The sequence below is a fragment of the Rhipicephalus microplus genome, chromosome 4 (genome assembly GCF_043290135.1).
Source record: "Rhipicephalus microplus isolate Deutch F79 chromosome 4, USDA_Rmic, whole genome shotgun sequence".
Classification (NCBI taxonomy): Eukaryota; Metazoa; Arthropoda; class Arachnida; order Ixodida; family Ixodidae; genus Rhipicephalus; species Rhipicephalus microplus.
The window spans coordinates 110,333,180-110,348,232 of NC_134703.1; the positions used below are offsets into that span (position 1 = coordinate 110,333,180).

General features: G+C 42.3%; 1 protein-coding gene across 1 annotated transcript in view; it reads left to right on the forward strand.

Annotated features, from left to right (window-relative positions):
• LOC142814569 (uncharacterized) overlaps window positions 1-14,833 on the forward strand; it is a 126,037-nt gene extending 111,204 nt beyond the window's left edge. The window contains exon 2 of the mRNA XM_075893492.1: window positions 12,426-14,833. Within this exon, the coding sequence (XP_075749607.1) occupies window positions 12,426-12,553 (128 nt within the window). The 3' untranslated portion in view covers window positions 12,554-14,833. The remainder of the gene's footprint in view (window positions 1-12,425) is intronic.
• Window positions 14,834-15,053: the final 220 nt, after the last annotated feature.

A 15,053-nucleotide genomic window follows, 5' to 3' on the forward strand; every position in this document is an offset into this window, starting at 1 on the left:
CTCGATGCGATTACGAGAAACGCCGTAGTGGAGGGCTCCGGAAATTTCGACTATTCTGTGTTTTCTAACGTGCATTGACATCACAAAGTAAATGGGCCTCAATTTTTCTCCATTGAAGTGCGACTACCACGGCCTGGATCAAACCCGCAATGTTCAGATCAACAGCCAAGACATACGTTCGCTACAACACCGTGGTGGACTCGCCTTAATGGGAGAAATGATGATATGGTTCATTGAAACGTTATTCAAACGTACGAAAGTCCCTAAGTGCCTTAGCTACTAAATGCATTTCCTTGCGTACTGCTTTTTGGCGTCTATCTACGTATTGATTTGTTTATCTATCTAGCCACCTACGTATGGGTGATCACATGATCACCCCCTTAACTTGGGATGCAATGATATTAGTACGCTACAGTAAGATGGTTTTACGAATATCACGCATGGTTGATGACATGAATAATGTCGTAATATTGTCGCGTATGTCATGAAAACATTTTTCAAAGAACTGTGGCACATACCTGGGGGCGGGAATGTGCCACAGGTAATATAAATTTTATATCTACCCAGGAATGACGAGAATACACATGGTTAATTTTAGCGCTTGGGCGTAAAGAAAAAGCTGACATAGGCAGCGTTGACCGGACGAATGAAATAAATAAATGTCAGTGTCCGAGCAGCAGTCGAATCCTTCTGCGTGGCCATCAAGTATTCTACCACAGAGCGACGCTAGGTCTTGGAACTACTTTGCAAATAAGCCCTAATATTCATGAAACGTCTATTCTGGGTACAGTACTGGCTATCGAATATTATAAACATTACATATGTGCTCATGTGATACAGCCATTACGTCGGGTTAACGTTAGTTCTAGTTAGGCGCTATCTGCTGAGGTTGGTTTGTGTAGCAGTGTTGAAGGCTACCATACTCGTAAGCCCCAGCGCGAACACCAGTGCAAACACCAGCGCTTCATATCAGCTTACGCTTCTCGTGTTTCTAATATCTATGTTGCTGTTGGCATCATTACGCAGCTGCAAAAGACTGCTAATATAGAACATATGCGGCTTTTTATTGTTTGCGTGTGCGTGTATTTGTACATATATTGAGCGCCACTGCATAAAGTATTGCTCAACAAAAAATAAATGAAACACATTCACCTTGCATCCACATGCTTCGCATAACATTAATTCCCAAGGCACGTGGTATCTGCTGAATGTTTAGGTATAGCTTAAATACATTTCGATTGCTCTTTTCGTTCATTATTGCCGGCAAAATAAGATGTCCCAAATGGGGGTTTACCATTCACATCAAACCAACGATTCTCATGACCTATTAGAATTTCGACGGTGTTTTGATCGTTAGACTTAAAGTTGAGTATTATGCAGGAAGTGTTAACGGAAGAAATAGAGCTTACAAATTGAGCATTTATTAATCTCTACGAAATGCACAATCAAACAGTTTCAGATTCAGTTTATTGGATTTACTTGTGTGTGTAGCCGGGAGAGGGATATATGGGACCTACTTGTGTGTGTGGCTAGGAGGAGGGGATATGAAATATAGAGAGATATATTGAGAAAAAGGTTTCCAGTATGAGCACATTTATGGAACCTCATACTAAAAGTATTCGTCACCTTTAAAATAATACAAGAGAGTGGGAAAACTCAGCGGGTCTTTTATGCCTTCACTCAACCTTTTGGAAGGTGAATATCATATTCGTTTTTCGTCAGTCGATTGTACTGATACAGCCCCACCACCCCTCGAGAGCTTTCTGCACTGAACGGGGTTTCACATTGCCTCCAAGACTGAAGGCAGCTCACCTGGTTTCGCGTTGCCTCCGTGAGCGGACCACAGTTGATCAAGCTACGGTGTGATGTGGGGGGCGGGGCGGAGTCTCCTCAAGTGACGCAAAAAAATTTTGACGCTCTTTGACGTAATCGTGACACAATATGACGACGTCGTCCCGTGACGATGACTGTTCGCCTTTATTATCCCGGAAGGTGCCAACGCAAGCCGCCTAGCGTAAAGTTCTGCATTTTGTGAGGCATTTGAGTCTTTCGCCTTAACATATTTTGCTAATTCGCAGCTTCACACCAAATTTTTCGCTGCTTTTATAGTAAATTTTTTTTCTGAATAAAATTGACAGTTTTCTAAAATCACATTTCTGAACACTACGTTGACATGACGGCAGATATAGCGCGAGAACAGAACGACGACAAAAAGGCAAGAAGGAGACGAGCGCTCCCTTTGTCGTCGTTCTGTTCTCACGCTATATCAACCGTCATGTCAAACCAACTAGCCCAAACTGCCACACTTCTAAACTACGTTGACGTTAGGGTCTCCCTGCTACGCTTAAACAAAAACTTCTCACTAGAACTTGAAAAGGGTAACACATAACTAAAAATAGGCCTAGAAAAGAACTGATCGCATTGACATTTCCAAAGGCACCCTCGTATATCACTTTCGTATAAACCAGACAGAAGCTGAGGAAATAAACGGGGGCCGAAGTCTATCTATAAACGTGGTAAGCAAGAGAAATGTTTTTTTCTCCGGGTCAGGCCAGCTTCGACTTTCTGATTATCTTAGAAGGCGCAGTAGGGTCATAGAAGCGAAGTGCTTTTCGCTGTAAACGTCACGAGCGAACGCATTTCTGGGAAGGCTAGCGATAAGCGAGCTGTCGTGGGTTCACGTGCATCTAAGAGAAGATAGCTTGTCAAACTTTAGACACGCTAGAAAACACTGACTGCACGGTTTGGCACAATTGCAAAACGCACAGCACTGCCGTTTTCTTCTGCTCAACGGTGAGAAAAGAATGACGCGAAATGAAGAAAAACCTCACCAGAGCTAGCGTGAGAAAACGCGAAAAAGTATCTAAGTGCATTTAAATCAAGGTAGTCTTCGAAAAAGCCCAAACTTGAGCTTGCTATATATAGGCACCAGAGATGGATTGAGAAAACCGGCCAGCCTAACCCTTCTTTTCTGAAGTGCTTTTCTTTGAAGGAGTTCATGGATCAGTACTGTATGTAATACAAATAAAAAAAATTGAAGGCTGAAAAAAGGGCATCGGAATGCTCACAAAGTGTTGGTATAGGACGACATTTCAAGATGACGACGAAAACATGTTCACGCAGTGGAGGCATCAAACATTCAGCGCCTCTTTGGACGGAGATCGTCGTGAAGTATGGTCGTCAACGTATACATGCAGACGAAAAGCGGACAAAGCAGTGAGTCTCCCTCTTGAGCGGAGATTTATGATTGGAATTTCCGGAGGCCATATTTTTGGCCGTTGTTGTGACGGCGTCGGGACGTAGCTTTCGAGCTACGCATAGCTCTGGGAATGCTCGTGTTCTGCTTTGTTTGTTCGTGTTTCGCTAGGGTAGAGTGAAGATAGATGACCTCTTGAATCAAAATTATGGGGAAGGCTGGCAAACAACAAGTCCAATGCCGGGGTGAAAACTTGTTTGTCTTGGCGATACTTTGTCAGTGCCTATATTAGTGCCTGCCGATAGAAAGTAATGTCTTTTTTGTGTCTTCAAGAGAGGAAGTGGCATTTTGACTACGTGCTTCTTTTGACCTGAATGCATAGATTGAAGAGCATAAAAAAGCTCGTACATACAACACGTCGGAATCAATTATGGAAATGCTGTACAGATATCTATATTACTTTATGCGTATTGTACAAGATGGAACGTAATTGTTTACCCTTTCAGTTAGTGCAGTTGCTATATTCATGTTCTTCGCGATAGAATATATATAATATGTAAGAAGTCGAATTATACATGTGAGAAAGTTCTTTATGAGCGAGTTCTTATATAGTTGTTCGAGAATAAATTGGCGGAGCTTGAAGAGACTGTGCATATCTAGCTGTTTCCATTGCAGGTAGACAAATCGGTCGGTTTTCTTTGCAGACACAGATTAAGACTGCAGAGATAATATACGAACTGTTCTCACACTTTGCATCAAATACAATGATTGCTTGAAGAAATCCACCTGTAGTAGCCCCGTATCTTGTATTGCAGTAAGTGCACAGCAATATGTACCATTTTTTATGATCGCAGTATTTAATAGACGCTCCTTCAGAACATGAACTTTGATCGATTTGATACCACATGGAATATGAAAGGACATATTTTTTTCATTTCACCACAACCGACTTGTATTTTACCCTAAAACGCTCTATTTCTTATAAAATGTAGATATTGAACTTTAAAGGGTCCTGAGTTTGGAGTTCTCAAACAGATGTTGAGAATTTTTCTTGTGGTGATCCCACAGAGATTTTATTTCATCTTTCTCACTCTCTATTTCTTACGCTTTCCCGTCCCCCCCACGTGTAGTGTAGCAAAATTGATCAGTCTAAAACTCCCTAGCTTTCTTATTTCCCTTGTCTAGGTCTTCTCATGGTGTTGCCAAGTTAGACACTTCATTATCAATTTAGAAAACACCACCCTGATGATCGTTCACTCTTCACCTGGGCCTTTCGGGTGAATTGGTATTGCGTTCATTTGATGTATCTGTGGCTTCTTACAACAGAGAACGCAGAGATGCCCTTTCATTGCCAAACTAATGTCGCTATCATTTTAAGCTTCCTTTCATTACATTGTAGACTGCCTAAATTCTTCAACTATTTCACTACACTTGCTGCATAACCATTTTTTATTGTTATGAGATCTCGCCTCATGTTACCGCGAGGCTGGAACTCAAGCTTTGAAAATGGGGCCGCAATGCTGCGTTTATGAATCGGCGTATGAGGCACTAAGAACGTCGTTAGGTCAACATTGCTGTAACCACGAAAAAAAAAAGATAAAACAGTCACTTCTCGGGCTCATTCGAAAACATTCTCTTAGGTCACCAAAGTCTCCATTGTTATTTTTTTTGCGTATCGCAAGGCAAGTGGCAGTGCATTCGTAATACCAATACGTAAAATCTACAAATACAGGTGATATATATGGTCCTCTTGAACATTTCGTCGGATAAGTTACTATTGATGTTCCAAGCGCATGGGTACTGCCATTCGAGTGGACGAAGAAGCACCTCTTAAACCCACATAAGAAGGTGTACTTCGTTTCTTTCAGGATCACGATGGCATGTCGAAACCACTTGCAACCCACAATATTCGCTGAAATTTTGTGGCCATGCGAGCTGCGTGCCAAATGTCTGCATTTCCAGAAGCAATATTTTGCCTGCGTACACCACGCATGCCGGCTTCGCCTTTTTTTATTGTTGTTGCGTAGATTTATAAACTACACTTGTTGCGCGTACGCGTAGGTTCGAGCTGTGGCGGTGGACGTGACTCGACAGATTTAGTTGCGCGTCCGCAGCAGCCGTACGGCCCAATAGGATTATAAAAAAATGCTGGAGTGGAAATGATTGCCCAGGAGTGAAGCCGTGCCTCTGTAAAGATGGAAGCTGCGGCGGCCGTCTTACTACGGGCAACATAAAGTATCACCGTTCAGCTATTAAGAACGGAGCGTTTCCCTCGCACGCCCAACGAGTTTAATGTGAAAACTTTTTCGGGTCACTTAGTGGTCTAAGTGCGTCTTCGTGTTACTAATTTTTCTTAGTAAGCCTTGATTGGAGGCAAAATTCTTTGGAAATTCAGTCACCCATACTCGTTTCAGTGTGTTATTTCATCGGGAACAACTATCTTTTAAGAGAGAACTAACGTATACTATAGCATTTACATTACCATATCAAAGCAACTTGATCTTCAAGTCGACACTAGTAGAAAAGAGCATGTTTCCGCCATCTTCGCAGTGGCAAAAGCTGGCTTCACTTCTGCTGGCAAAGCATTGCGGGAGCTTCCACTCCACGAATTTTTAATTAACCCTCCTTTGTACGGGCGCAGCCTTCCGCCCTTCGCAATGGGAGGCTGCTTCCGTATGGCTGCTGCGGACGTGCATAAATTTGACTATTACTTATACCCCGATCTGAAAACGGCAACGCAACTGGTGTTTACAAACGCAACGTAGAATTTTTCTGAAGTAAAGCGTGGGATCGGGCTAGTTGCTATTTTATGAATAAACTGCTCAGTGCTAAAACTTTTGAGAACGCACACAGTAAGCACACGCTGGTCCTTGTCTTTTCTGTGCACGCTGGATAAATTTTCTGCGCTGAGCAGTTTAATTGTAGAAATCTTCATCGGAAATTGATATAGTTTCAGAGTGGATGAAGGAGATGTTTTGATCGAGATACAAAGGATAAGGACAGAATTATATAAAACCCATGCTGGCTAAAAGACGGTAGTTTGCCTCAGAAAATTTTTGCTTACGTCAACTTTTTCCTCGTTCTCTAGGGTGTTATCTATTCATATTATGGCATTGATCCGGTGACAGGCGCCCTTGAAAATTCCTGTTCCGGGAAAAAAATAACTGTCAGCTGGTATTAACCGAAGAAATAAGAAAGATATATGCCATTCAAATATAGACACTTGTCATGCAATGAATTCATGTGAAGCTGGGCTTCTACAGCAAAAATAAAGCCATCGAAATGTCATTATTCATAATCTATTGTTACTCAATATATAATGCTTAAAAGAATAATGAATACCGTTTGCGTAAGGATGCTTTGCCGAATAACGCTATATGGGATGGTCGTCCAATCGAAGATTCGCGTTTTGTGTTGGTTGCGGAAAGTGAATTTTACTCATGTCCTCTCATGGCACGTTTTTTTTTCCGGCATTACCTTATGCGCCAACGACAATAAAACTTGCTTTTAAATCAAACTTTATTTACCTTTAAATCATTTACCTTTAAATCAACGAAGAATCTCCGTTCCAAACGTAATTACACAATTGTGCCGTAAAGGTGACACCTCAACCAACAATACTAAGCAGACATTCGTTGCGTTGCAGAACCACAGGAATATTCGCAGCCCTTACAAGCTTGTGCTCATTATAAGCTTACTTATACTAATGACCTTACTTATCCGTAAACAACACATGTCATAGCCTTGCATATTTTAATGTAGAGCAACATGAAACGTAGTTCATCTATTCTAATTTGTGTATTTTTATAGAAGAAGAGCCCGAAGTCCTGAACAGAGTAACGCAGCACTCAGCTCGCCTTCCTTCTTCGATGAGTGATTACGTTTTACTATATTGCGCGTAAAGCAGTGTATTTCGAGCAGTTCGAGAAAAAAAAAGACCATCCCCTAGTAGCTCGCGTCTTAAATTTGTACATAAAGATGCTCACAATACGCTTCAAAAAATATAAATGAGTGAAGCAACTGGCGAAATTACAAACACCTGTGGTGACCTGCAGCGTTTTGCTGGAAGCCGCTGCGCTGCCCTATCGACTTTGCGAGGAACGGAGAAAAGAAGGACCCTTTGCCTACCTGGTTGCGGCCGTAATTTGTTTAGTTTCTGTATTTACCTCACGTTCAGGTTGGATGACGGCAACCTGGCGCTCAATCAAGAATCCTCCTGGGGATCCGAAACGAACTCTGCTCTTATTCCATAAACAGTATTTTTCTTCTCCTATTTTCCTTGGTTGACGTCGGCATGATCGGTGCCACTAGGGGCCCCTCTGCCTTGGGCCGCGTTGCTATGGATAAAATTAGTAGTGTGTGACGCTCTCATTATAGGAAGGGCTGCTTCCTGAAAGGTCACCCCCGATACTCTCGTACTGACGTGATAGTTGTAACACGGCCCTGACCAATAGGTACAGCCAAGATTGAGATAAGGCTATTGAAACGCGTGAGTTACTTGCGGTGTGTGGTCATGGTAGAAAAATTTTGCATCCCTATTTTTTTACAGGGAAAGCTATTTTAAGATCACAACAAAGGTTGCGTGTGCCGTAGTTGTTCACCCCCACCACCGGTTCACCACTAGTTGTTCACCACTATCACACTAAACAAAAATAATTAATAAAAGCACAAGAACAGGCACAACGGGATATGAACCCGGTTAACCTGCTTGCTAGTCTAGTACTTTACCGCAGAGCCACGCCGGTTCACAAAATTCCGCTGAAAACCTACCTTAGGCAGGCTTGATGTCAAAGAAGGAATCTTGTTGGTATGAGTAATAAGGCGTTTTAAAACAGCAAAAGAACCACCAGGCCTCACACAATGTGACATGCGTAACCTGTGGGTCGTGCGATGCGCCAACCCGTCACAAAATCTTGATCTTGTTTACCAACTAAATGTGGCGCATACCCAATTCAGGCATCAATTTTCATAATCGTGAGCCACTGTATAAAAAAAATTCACAAAATTTCTTGAAAGTGCGCAGCGGATTGCACCCTTCTCCGAAGAAAGATGAAAGTAGCACAGTGAACGTGGGTCTACCACAAAAAAAAAAACATTATGACTATTTATGGTTTAGTGGGTACCCTCCAAGTGTGCTTCTAGCAGTTACCCAAAGAGTTTAGAAAAGGCTTTGAAAGGCCGCTGTTCACGCTTTCGCTGTGACTGTGCTGCCTGTTCCACGCAGGCCTGGCTGTGTTTTTTACATAAGAAGCATTACTGAGCAAACTTGCATGATTTCGAGCGTATCTATCTATCTATCTATCTATCTATCTATCTATCTATCTATCTATCTATCTATCTATCTATCTATCTATCTATCTATCTATCTATCTATCTATCTATCTATCTATCTATCTATCTATCTATCTATCTATCTATCTATCTATCTATCTATCTATCTGGCTATCTGGCTAGCCACCTACTACTTTAAGCTCTCATGACCGTTTCATTAATGGTATCGATACCAAATTTGGTATGGCAGAACACAACTATATGACGAGCACAAAATATTTATTCAATTTATTCAATACTGCCAGCCACCCTTTGGCAGCCAGGGCAGGAGGCTACTAATGATAACTCGAAAATTATGACGTGTATGCCATGAATTTGATGATTTATATTTCATGATCTTGCTGCTCTTGCGGTCTTCTCTTGCGATGGTTTCGTTCCCATGACAGATTGCAAAACTGGTATAGTAGGACATGACTGCATGGCGGAGCCAAGTGACAATACCCTAACGAGGAAATCATGACATGCATGTCACGTAAGTCATAACTAGACGCCATGCTCATGGTGCACTCGCGGTCGTTTCGCTTGCTTTACATATACCAATTTTTTTGGTTTTACGGGACGTGAATGAATGACGAAGGTATGCGACTGGTGCAGACATGATAATCATGAAATGCGTATCATGTAAGAACATGACTACATGCCACGCTCATGATGTGCTCGCGGCCGTTTCGCTGGCTTCACATATACCTAATTTGGTATTACGTGAGGTGAATAAACGAAGGTAAATAATATGTCCAAACATGATAATCGTGACTTGCGTGTTATGTAAAACATGACTACATGGTACGCTCACAGTGCACTTACGGTCTTTTGCTAGCTTCTCACTTACCAAATTTGGCCGGCAGCGGCGGCTGCATTTCCGATGGAGGCGGAAATGTTTTAGGCCCGTGTACTCAGATTTGAGTGCACGGTAAAGAACCCCAGGTGCTCAAATTTCCGGAGTCCTCCACTACGGCGTCTCTCATAATCAAATGGTGGTTTTGGGACGTTAAACCCCACAAATCAATCAATCAAATTTGGCGTTACGTGACGTCAATGGATGACGAAGGTATATGGCTGGTGCAAACATAACCATGTCATGCGTGTCATGTAAGAACATGACAACATACCGTGCTCATGATGCACTTGCGGCTGTTTCGCTAGATGCTGCTATACCTAATTTGGTATTACGCAACATGAATGGACGACGAAGGAAAATGGCACGTCCAAGTATGATGATCATGGCATGCGTGTCATGTAAAACGTGACTACATATGACGCTCATAGCACGCTCGCAGCCCTTTTCCTAGCTCTATTTTATGCCAAATTTAGCAACAGGTGACATGAAAAGATGACGAAGGTCTAAACATAACACATCCAAACATAATAATTATGAAAAGACGTCATGTACGGCATAATTTACGTCCGCCTTATAACGCTGTACTGATTCTAAAGCGACATATCAACATTCCTATTCGTGCTTCATATATCATCTATTCCCACTGTACGTGGGATCTGCCAATTTTTAAATCTGCATCATTTGAGGTTGTGCTCAGTTGTGTCCTGTGTTTACGTAGTTTTGAAGCTCATTTAAGACTTTCACCCTTTTATAATTTCCTTCATGATCTGTGGTGACAACGTTGGTTACCGATAATAACTTTGCGACCATAACACCCTCATGTGGCGGGTGCAGGCGCATGCACGCAACAATGCTTCATTTCGAGTGCACTCGAACATAGCCAAAGTTTCTGAGTGGGATTGTAACGCAGCATGGAAACCATCAAGTGTCATTGAGCACTGGTGTGGTGCCTATCGAAGAACTTTTGCTGTTGGCATTCGCAGGGAAAAGTGTTTTTCAATTCTGTCACCCGACAAGTAGTGCTTATTGTACCGTCCTCTTTGCGTTATGAGAGGAAGTCAGAGGACCTACCTAAAACAAACAATTGAAAAACAAGCATGAACAATTCGCTTTAGAGAATTGTTGAAATTTAGTGCACCTTTTCTTTTATGTAAAACTGAATGCTTATACACATTGATGAATGGATGGTCAAAAGTTTATTTAATACCTGCAGGTTAGTAGCCATGGGATCTGCCAACTTTTTTTCTATACACACTTATTTATTGGTTGTACGTCCCAATGAAATCATTTTGTTATGTGGTGCAGTTGTACTCACATGAACTGCTGTTACTGGTATGCAAGAAACTTTCCTGTTTCAGTAAAAGACCAGTTGGTTTTGTCTTGCGTGTATAAAGAAAGCACCGAATTATACGGTACTCTTTAACGTGAACTTGGAGCAGACTCTAGAATCGTTTTCATTTAGAGGTGTAAAGAATTAAAGTTTGTACAAAATGAGCTGTGTAGCTGGTGATGATGTTAAGAAAAAAACCTGCTGACCCACACCTGGTGTGCGGCTAAGAAATCATAAAAAAACTAAATGAATTCTTTTGCCGGGGTCGGAATTCGAAACCGGGTCCACTCAATTAGCAAGCACTTGTACCTCTAGGTCATGTACCCATGGTTGCCCAATTTAAAGTAAACTAAATCATACGAATGCGTTTTACTCCCAATGAAAAATGGAAGTCAGAAAACCATTTATTGTTTCAATTTTCATATTCTTTTTTTTCCAATGAAACGCCCATAGGCGCTTTATGGCAATGTTTCCTTTTGGTAGACTGAAATAAATCTGCTGGACGATGCGTAAAGTCTACATAAGAAATAGACATTTATAGCAACTTGTGAAATCAAGAAAAAAAGTTGGCTCCGTATCTGCAGTTAATCTGCAAATGTCGTCGAAAGACGATAATCTTGCGTGTTCAGAAGGTGCACAAAACATTTATTTGATGTTCTGCTCAAGAAAATCGGTCAATGGTATTCCGAAGGCGCTGCGTTCGAGTGCCTCGTGCGTGCAGCTGAGGCGAACGAGCGTATCAAGTCACGTCAGACGTGAGACATGACAGCCATCTGGCAGTTTTTTTCAAAAACAAAGCGCGTGGCTCTGAGACAGGTGTGCGCGCCCGCCTCAGAGGTGATAAGGTGTAGAACGCAGGCGACGGGTACGTGCCGCCACCGTGTCGTCTTAGCAAAGCGTTGGAAACACTCGCCTCTCGTGCAAGCATTGGATGATCAGTGCCATGCGATAAGCGCTACGGTCCTTAAAGTTACTTATGTATGCCTTTTCTAGTGAAAGGCGCACATGCAAAATATATACGTGTTGTTATGGTGCCCCAGACACGCGAAATATTGACTTTTTAATCGACAATTGCACAAGTATGAACACTGAATCTTGAGAAACATAGGTGGGCGCTGCGGATGAGGTCGACCGTTTCAAATACCCGATGCTGTTAAGAGTGGATAGACAGACAGATAGACAGACCAGTTTTTGCGTCGAAGGTCCCCAAGAAAGACTATCGTCTTTATTAATTGCTAAGCAGCGTTTCCTTGATCGCTGGACGGGTCTTTCGTTCGGCACTTTCGTTGGCCGACGGACGCTGGTAAGAACGTGAAAGACGTCATGCGTATTCAGGCTTGAAACAGCGTACCAGGGACGAATACTACCTATTATAAAACTGAACTAAAAAAAAGAAAAAAGAAGGACGGGAGAATGAAAGAAAGAAGAAAAAGAAAGAAAGAAAAAAAGAAAGAAAGAAAGAAAGAAAGAAATGAAATGAAATGCATTAGGTCAGGCATGCCCGGGCGAGTCTTGTCCTCATATCCCCCTAGGGGAAGGGCGTCTCGTATTTTCAAAAACTGCTCTTCTTGAAGGTATTGTCCGCGTTTGCTTCACCGCTTCTTATGCAGCGATTGCTTTATGTATTATTGTTTTGTGTCATTTGGTGGCACCGAAATAAAATAGACAGCTAGCATTGTGAAAGCCGCTCGTAACATGTGTGCCGATTTGTTTTATTCTCTCTCTTGCAGTACGCAAGGAGAACGAGGTGATGTTCCGGATTCCTACACCACCACCTGGATTGCTGTCTTCCACGGGTTCAGTGGTCACAGTACTGCAAGAGAACACAACGATGGCCAGCCTTACGGCAGCCGGCTGAAGTCAACTCTGGCATTGTATTGTTGGAAATCTCATTCATCTTGAGGGCTGGCAGGCTCGGGAGAGCCGTGGGCCTTGGCTTCGCCGGCCGGGCATGTCTTGGTGCCGTCCAAGGTTGGCGTTCTTTGTCACCAGGAGCGGTGGGTGGCTTTGCTCACAATGAAAACGCTGTGGCCCCAAGTGGCCTCCTTATCCATTTGCCTCGCTCATCTATGGCAACTCGGAGGAGGTAATGCTTGGTGAAGGATCGTGGTTCCAGCATTGCGAGATTGTACGCCTGTTTGTTTCTCGTTTGCGCGGTGCTAGTGAAGATCTTCGAGACACTGCCAGCGTTACGCGGCACGTGTTTCAGGGACAGTATTGCTTTTCCCTAGCATACATGTCGTGCACTCGTACACTTGCTGTACCACCACATAGCCTGGGCACTCCTATGAACAGCTGAGGTGTTCATAAGAGGCACAAGTCTTCGATGGCAATCACTTTTAGCCGGTGATGAGGAGCCATACTGGAATTAACTGTTTTCAGCCACTTTGCGAGCACTATCTGCGCGCTGTATACTCCTCAGAGCGTGCTTTGATGTCTTTGTGCAAACAAAAATGTGGCCTGTGGTGATAAAAACGAGTGTTCTGTTGTTGTTATTTAAACCATGTTGTCAGAACGCTTTCTTCATGTTTAGAGTTAGATCAAGTAACAATATCTCGTTTCTAGTGACGAATACTGATCGGCTCATTAGATGGCCTGCTGCGCTTTTATCTGCTGCAGTAATAAGGGTGCCAAGAACAGTGAATTGTTAAGGTCATGATCTAGAATATGTCGCTTGAACGTTCAGCTTTCTCTTTGCCGTAGTAACAGTGTAGCCAGCCGTTAGTGGCCGAGTTGCTGTGTGATGCTTGCTAGGAAAAGAAATGACCACAATCTTCTGCATATCACAAACGAAGTAACTCTATTGGGCTAAATTATTTGTGATAACTATTGCTGCTTGCTCGTATTGCCAGTTGCTTAGTTTGTTTTTTTCTGCAAGAAACTAAAGAAGAAAAGAAATGGGTCAATTTTATACACAACTCACAGCGAGTTCGTGCAATTTTCAAAAAATAACGTCTAAACTTTGGCCCTTGTTTGTGCTCCATTTTTTAGTAGAAACACGGTGGTTTATTTCAACACGTTAAAAATCGAATAGCTTTACGATGTCCGGTATTGTAAATTGATTCATACTTACTGCACTAGCGTTTCCTGCCTGGAATAGCGGTCATACCAAAAAGAACACAACGCGAAAGTATGCGCTTGCTGAGCTGCAAAAGAGGGCCCCAGAACTATATATTTAGAAAGAAACGCTTGAGCACTGTTCACATAGGGTGCTTCACTGTAATGAGTTGTTGTAGCAATTTCTATATTCATTGCAAAATAATTCCTTAGCCCTAACAAGCACATCACATTGACAACCAAAAACTTTATTAGTGTACGTAACCCATTGCATGAATATACACTCCCTGCTGTGCATTTGCAAGTGCTTTCTCATACTCGGTGTCATGTCTTAAGAGCCGTTTGAAGAAATGCACACCGAAGCATTTGTGAATGCCTGTCTTAAAAGAATGCTGCTTCGTCTAAGTAAGCGCTAGTGTATTTGATTGCAGACAAGTTTAATGTCTCGGGATCGACTTACCAAGCTTGCCTGTGGTCTTGGACAGCGGACAAATTTTCATGCGCTTTTTTGTTTGGCCAGCCAAAATGTAATTAAGATACTACTAAAGCGATGAACCACACATCGTTTTCGCACCTAATGTCATCGCTGAAGCTGTGTTCAAGAAACGAAACTATGTAATGCAGCTTAGTACAGCTCAATCGCTAATCTATCAGAGTATACGATGTCACTTGCCCTCTCAGCCTATCTTGCATTTCCCTTGTCTCTTGTGATCTCTCGCTATTTCTTTTTCTCCTTATCTCTGTGCAAAGTTAGTCGTCGAAAACTAGAATTGAATTTGTGCTTCCGATTTTAACAGGTGCTCATGTCCTGATTTCCTTTTCTGGGCTGGTGTGAAATATTTGCCTGAATTTTTGCGTGTAGAAACAGTTCTGGCTAAATATAAATGATGTGGACATCTTTTATTAAGCTAGTACTGACCACACCACTTACGGAATAGCTAAGAGATTGTGTTCACAATTCGCTAAGGCATAATGACACGATATGATCTTCACGTTTGTTGTTACTCAGTGCTGTTTTTCTACGTCGTGAAAATCGGCTTGTGAACACTGACAAGCAATAAAGAAAGTCGAACCATCGTGAGTACTGGTTTGTCTATTTCTCTTTTCATACAGTGATTTCAGCCATCATTGTCCCTGAGTCCTTCAACGAGTGTTACTTCTTGATGCTGATCGCGTTGAAGTGGGCACATTCTCTGTAACTATGCATTTCGAGATTTTGTTTGTCCTTGCATGTGAATCAGGCTGAATCAGCTAACCTATATATTTAAGTAAGGTCATTCAGCAACTTCTTGTGTTAATCG